This window comes from Tetrao urogallus, assembly GCF_951394365.1.
Source record: "Tetrao urogallus genome assembly, chromosome: 11".
Taxonomy (NCBI): domain Eukaryota; kingdom Metazoa; phylum Chordata; class Aves; order Galliformes; family Phasianidae; genus Tetrao; species Tetrao urogallus.
The window spans coordinates 7205628-7211827 of NC_136824.1; the positions used below are offsets into that span (position 1 = coordinate 7205628).

Sequence of the window (6200 nt, forward strand, 5' to 3'; positions counted from 1 at the left end):
CTGCTGCAATCGCACTGTGACCAAACGCAACAGACCCGGCAAAGCAACCCTCCCTCCACGCAAAAGAATAAATAAATAAGCCTCCATTACTCATGCCAAACCTTGCTGCATTTAACTGCCAGCATAAAGGATTCCACCTCTTCTCCGCTCAACTCCCACTGGCAACTCGCTCTGGGGGCTGCGTTTCCCTAAATGCTCACATTTCAATTAGCATAAGAATAATGAAACGGCTCGGAGTTCATCTCGCCCAAAAAAAAAATGTACTGCAAAATACGGAGCTCAGATTGGAAGCGATGGGGATGGGTTTGCTGGTTTAGTTTTTTTGGTTGGGTTTTTTTGTGTTTTTTTTTTTTATATCCACGCACACAGGGAGGCACGGCGTGATGGATTCGGGAGGAGATCCGTTCCTTTCAGACGGGAATAACGTGGGCTTCGCTACTTGGAGTTGATTTTCCAGATAAACAACGCGCAAACAAACGCCAAGTGCCCAAGCGCTGCTCCCAGCGCTCCCCCCGCACGAAGCCCCTCGCAGCACCGCAGCTGCAGGGCGACAGCGACGGGACTTCGGTACCCAGGGATGCGGTTCGGTACCCAGGGATGCTGTGCACCGTTCTGCTTCTCTTCCCCCCTCCTCCCCCCCCCCCCCCCCCCTCCCCTTTCCAACCCCAAGCCTTAATAAGGAGAAAGCACAGATTCCACAGCCACGCGCAGCCTGGCCACGAAAGGCAGCGTTGCTGCGGTGGGTGAAGAAGTGACACGCTAATTAGATCCAAAGTCTGGGGGGAAAAAAAGAGCAAACGGCTCCGAACGCGCTTTCCTTGCCCGATTTGGGTATGTGTGGCGGTGTGTGGCTCTGCCGTGCCGCTCTCCCCCCTCCCTCCGCAGAAGCAAACAGTTAAAGGAAGCAGCAGCTTTAGCATCTTCGCCTGCTGTTCTCTCCCGCTAAGGAATCAAATCCCATTTACTTCATTCCTTTTAAGCCTTGGCCAAACTGTTGCTGGGCTTGGTTTTTGATATATTTTTTTGGGTTTTTTTTTTTTTTCCCCCGATGGGATAAGGGAAAAACCCGATCGTTGTCCTCCGCAGGGAGAGCGGGGCTGGCACGGGGCGAGCGATGGCACAGCGCTGAGGGCAGCGGAGCCCGGCACACGGGAGAGCAGCCCACTTACATGGAAGTGATGTTCCTTGAGATGTCCGTGATATTGATGCTCGTGTTGCCATTGCTGCTGCCTGAATCCTGCCCTTCCAAGAGAGGGAAGAGGTTCCCATCATCCGGTTTCTTGCAATTGATGTCTGTCTTGCTGCAAAGACAATTAGCAGGGCAAGCCAGCACCGAAAGCAGATAGTCTCCCCAAATGCTCCAGAGCAAAAATACCCTCCAGAAAGTGCACTTGGTAGGGCAAAGAGAGACATCCATCTCCGATTGCTGTTCTAAAAAGAGGAGGAGGAGGAAAGGGGGGACGGAGGGAGGGGAAGGGGGGGTAAGGGGGGAAGGAAACAAAGACAGAGGGAGGAAAAAAAAAAAAAAAAAAAAAAAGGAGGAAAAAAAAAAAACACACACACAACAAAACCTTCAAGCGATCAGACGCAAAAATCCTCCAGCAGATGAAATCATGCTGGCAGCTGGCTCGGTAATCCCGCTAGGGCAGCGGCAGCGGGCGGGGATGCATGCTGGCCCGGCCGCCCGCCGCTCCCCGCAGCCGCTCCAGAGGATCGCGACGGGGAAATAAATAAATAAGGAAAACCGGTGCGAAAGTCACCAAGTCCCACCTACTGGGCAGAATTAAAATTGACACACCTGCAAAAAAAACACAGCGAGGGAAACGGGGAGAGGAGGAGAAGGAGAAGGAGGAGGGGGGGGGGATGAGATCCCCCTTCCCATCGCTTTCCCTCCCCCGGGCTGGGCAGCCCTGCTGCAGGGCACAAAAAGGAGGAGGAGGAGGAGGAAGAGGAGGAGGAGGAAGGCTCGACAGAGCGAGCCGGGCTCTGTGCTCTCCGCTCTTCGCAATAAAAAGGATTCCCCACCCCCTCCCTCTCCGCCAAAATCAATCCGAGGGAAAGGAGGGGGAAGGGGGAAAAACCCACCCCAGCAACGCTGGAGCCAGAGGAGGAAAAGTTGCAGCGGGGGTTAAATTTGTGCCGGGGGAGACAGCTCCGGCTTTCTCCGACTCTTCGGAGGAGGACGATGCTGTTTTTTGCTTGGGTGTTTCCCACCTCTCCCCCCCCCCCAGCCCCCCCCCCACCCCGCCCCACCACTGCAATCCGGACAGAAAGGGTGGAAAGGAAAGAGAGATCGGATGGGACTGGTGTGGATTACAGCGATTTAAATATATATATATATATATATACATTCTATTTTCTTTAGATCAGACGGCTTTTTTTTTCTTTTTTTTTTCGCCTGGAGAGCACCCAGGAAGGACTTTCTAGAAAAGACACAGATGCACACACACACACACACACACAGATACACACAGATACACACACACACCCCTGCGAGGCGCAGTGGGGGCACGGTGGGCTGCAGGAGGTGCGGGGTCAGCGCTCCTTCCTCCCCCCTCCCTCCCCCCCCCCCTCCTGCTCTTCCTCCCTTTCTCCTGCAGCAGATTCTGCAATCAGACATGCAAAAATAATAATAAAAAAATATTAAAAAATAAAAAAAACATCCCCACCACAACCCGTTCCTGAAAGAGGAAGACTGAAGTGTTGAAAAGGCTGAGCTCAGAGCGCCGAAATGGCATCAGGAGAGCAGTGAGCGCGAGCTGAACAGCAGAGCGAATTAAGATGCATGGTGCATTTTTGGCAAGCACAAACCCAAGCAGATCACAGCACTGCTTAATTTGCTCAGCTTTTCTACAGTGCTTTTCTGCATGCCTTTTTTTCTTTTTTCCTCCCCCCCCCCCCCCCCCCGTAGTTTCACATCTCTGCTCCTCTGCACGGAGGCATCAGTGCTAAGGGGACGATGCATGGGAGAAGGGAGGAATTACAGGTGTTGGGCTCTGAATATTTCAAGGGTCTGCTTCTGCTACCTTGAGTGAAAAGGCAGACAAATCTCTGCAGGGGCTGAACAGACACCTCCAGGGACTTGCAAGTGCAACATGCCCACCTGTAGCCCTGCTCATGGGAGCTGGTCCCAGCAGGGCTCACGTACCTGTAACTCCTCACCAGCTGCATGCTCCCATATCACAGGTCTGGAGATGCTAGAGTGGGGCACAAGAATTCAATCTTGCTCCTATGGGTACTTCTGGAGGGAAAAACAGATCCATAAACCTCCCCCAAAGAATCAAAGCACATAGTGAATAAATACCCAGGTTGGAGGGCAAGCTCCTCCTCCAGCCCCATTTCTGAAGAACACCTGGATCTCTGGTGAGCCCCACACCACAGGTTAATGGGGGTTAACAGAACTAGAGGAGGAACTGCCTGATTGGTTTTTTTGCTCCCTGCCTCAGTTTCCCCATCCATGGCAGAGAGATGCCATTCTGTGTCATATCACAGATCGCTACAGAGAAGCACTGCCTTTCCATTCCCTCATACATCTCCCAGTCTATGGAACCTCTCTGTCCCCTCTACCCTCCTTCCTTGTTACACCCAAAAACCAACATCCCATCCAGGTGCTGCACAGCACAGAAGGCCAGGACACTCCATGACCTGCAGAACCAGTGCTTGCTTGGGAGCATGGCTCCCTTTATCCTGGAGGTCACAGCCTCGTGGCACTTGGCATCACACCTGCACATGTGTGAAACCTGTTTAGGGTCCACTGCATCTGCCAGGCCGAGCATCCATGTCCTCCCCCAGGTGGAAGGGGATGCTCAGTGAGGCCACCGCTGCTTCAGGTCCCAAAGGAGATGGGATCATTGGCAGTGGGACTGTGCCATCCCTGCCTCCATCCTTCACTCTTGCTCCTGTTGGAAGAGGGAGGCTGGAGCGGGGTGTGAGTGATGGGGCTGTCAGCGTGCAGAGATGGTATCTCGAGCAGAGGCCTTGCCGTTATTGCTCTGAGGGATGCTGGCAAATTGCTCTTTCAAGAAGCATCTCCATGAAGGATGAAATCAGCTCCTCCTGCAAGAGCTCTCTCCAGTGGGGCCAGGCTGCAGCTCCTTCCCCCTGGGTTTGGGGGCTTCCAGCAGACCGCTCTGCTCTCCAAACCAGCTCCTTCACCTGCATTTCTGTGCTTCCCAACTTCTTTTAGCACCACGCTTCCAGGCTGCCTTTCCCTTGGGGACAACCTGCCAAGGATCCATGCAGGTAAATGCCACCACCCCTTATCACGGTCACAATGTGCCCTTCAGCTCCTGGAGCAAAAGGTCCTTCGGGGCAGGACCATACAGACCCCATAACCCCATATCTGCTCAGTCATCCCCAGCTCTGCTGTCTGATCTCTGTATTGATCCGTTCAGTCCTGCACCGCCCCGCTGCCTCTTACCAGCACAGCACTCGCTGGAAATGATGAGCTGATGTTTTTCTGGCCCCCTCTCACCCAGGGTGATGTGTAAGGCTGCGTGCAGCAGGACTGTTATGCAAGTCTTAGTTACTGAAGTATGGGAGAACCACCGCTTCCATGGGGCAGCCTGAAGGATAGCATAAGGACAGTCATAGACACAGAATGGCTTAGCTTGGAGGGGACATTAAACACCATCTAGTTCCAACCCTCTGCCACGGACAGTTGATTGGGGGTTGATCAGCTGCCCAGGGCCCCATCCAACCTGACCTCAAATGCTAGTGCCTAACCAAGTGCCTAACCAAGACCTAAAGGTACCTAGCAAAGTTTATTTGAGCAGAATAATCAAACATTTCTAAGAGAAAACATTCTGAGGTGAGGGCTAGAAAGACACTGCTGTCACAAAGATAATGAATATTGCTGTGCTAATATTCATGGCTATAACCTGAACCAGTTTCCCACCTGGGCAGGTTCTGAATTAATGACCAGGGGAAAGGTGTAGTCATGGATGCAGTATCCTGGGAGAACGGCTGCAGTGGCCAAAGAGGAAAAATGAAGAAGACAGAAATAAAGGTCTTAGAAAGATCAGGGAATAAGAAGGACAAGCCGACACCACGGCTCCTGTGAGCTCACACAGCATCTTTCCAGCACCACCAAAGCTCCCCAGCGCAGCCACGCGCTGCCCGCCAGAGGAGTCCCAGGGCAGACAGGAGCTGCGGGTGTGCTGCGAGCAGATAAAGAGAATGATGGCCCGGCATTGTTCTGCTAACGGCCTGCCATCAAAGTGTCTCCTGGGTGCCTTTCTGCTCAGAGCCAGGCCAGACTTTGGTGTTGAAAGGATGTACGGCCCCATCCAAGCACCTCCAGGGCGGGTGATGGCCTGCAAATCTGCAGGGGAAAGGGCTGCGGCCCCAAAAGGGCATCATTTCAGAAATCTCTGTTACCTCTCTCACCCCAAGCGTGGGTTGAGCCATTGGCTGCTCGAAATGGTTTCCTGGTTCAGTGGGGGAATTGTGAAAGCCTGAATTTACCTAAGGCACAGAATCACAGAATCATAGCGTGGCTTTGGTTGGAGGAGGTCTTAAAGCCCACCCAACTCCACCCCCCTGCCACGGGCTGGGTGCCCCCACCAGCTCAGGCTGCCCAGAGCCCCATCCAACCTGGCCTTGAGCACATTCAGGGATGGGGAACCAACAGCTCTGGGCAGCCTGCATCTCCTCATCCTATGATGGCTGCAGGTGAGACAGCCTCTCTCCACCCACCACAGCCTCATGGAGGAAGAGCAGACCATGCCAAACCCAAAGGGGTCATGACCATGGCTCACCCAAAATACATGAGTTTAGCCAGCACTACTCCTAAACACTTTTCCAGAGAAAATCAAGTGAATGCTCCCCCTCAGCAGCTGCGAGGGTTGGTGTTTTCTTGTACTGATGCTCTCCAACATCACACAAAAGCTGGAGCTCTTGGAGCATGAGGTGACAGGCTAATAGCTGGGCTGTCCCCACCGGGTGCTGCCACACTTGTTTCTCAACATCAGTTTTCCAGAGTCATTAACAATCACGCTAATGTGTAGCATCTAATCTCTCCCCACATGGGGATGACAGCAGCTGAGGCTCAGTGGCATAATTGTGTTTTGATCCCTCATGCCAGACTTCCTCTGCACATGCTGGGAGCTGACGGCACCCTGCAGGAGGGGGTCTGGCTGCTAGAAACCATCACCCACAGGTTCAGGGTGGGATTTGGGATGGGTTGGGGTTCTGAGGCA

General features: G+C 53.3%; 1 protein-coding gene across 4 annotated transcripts in view; it reads right to left on the reverse strand.

Annotated features, from left to right (window-relative positions):
- The window catches only part of NTRK3 (neurotrophic receptor tyrosine kinase 3), a gene marked incomplete at both ends in the record, with an annotated part of 177561 nt that extends 176138 nt beyond the window's left edge, over positions 1-1423 (reverse strand). For 3 of the 4 annotated variants that reach the window (XM_079541058.1, XM_079541057.1, XM_079541060.1), the window contains one exon: positions 1170-1417. In XM_079541058.1, coding sequence (XP_079397184.1) covers positions 1170-1417 — 248 coding nt within the window. Of the gene's footprint in view, positions 1-1169 lie in introns of all 4 variants that reach the window. The other variant, XM_079541059.1, reaches the window with a different exon arrangement.
- Between the last annotated feature and the right edge of the window lie 4777 nt (positions 1424-6200).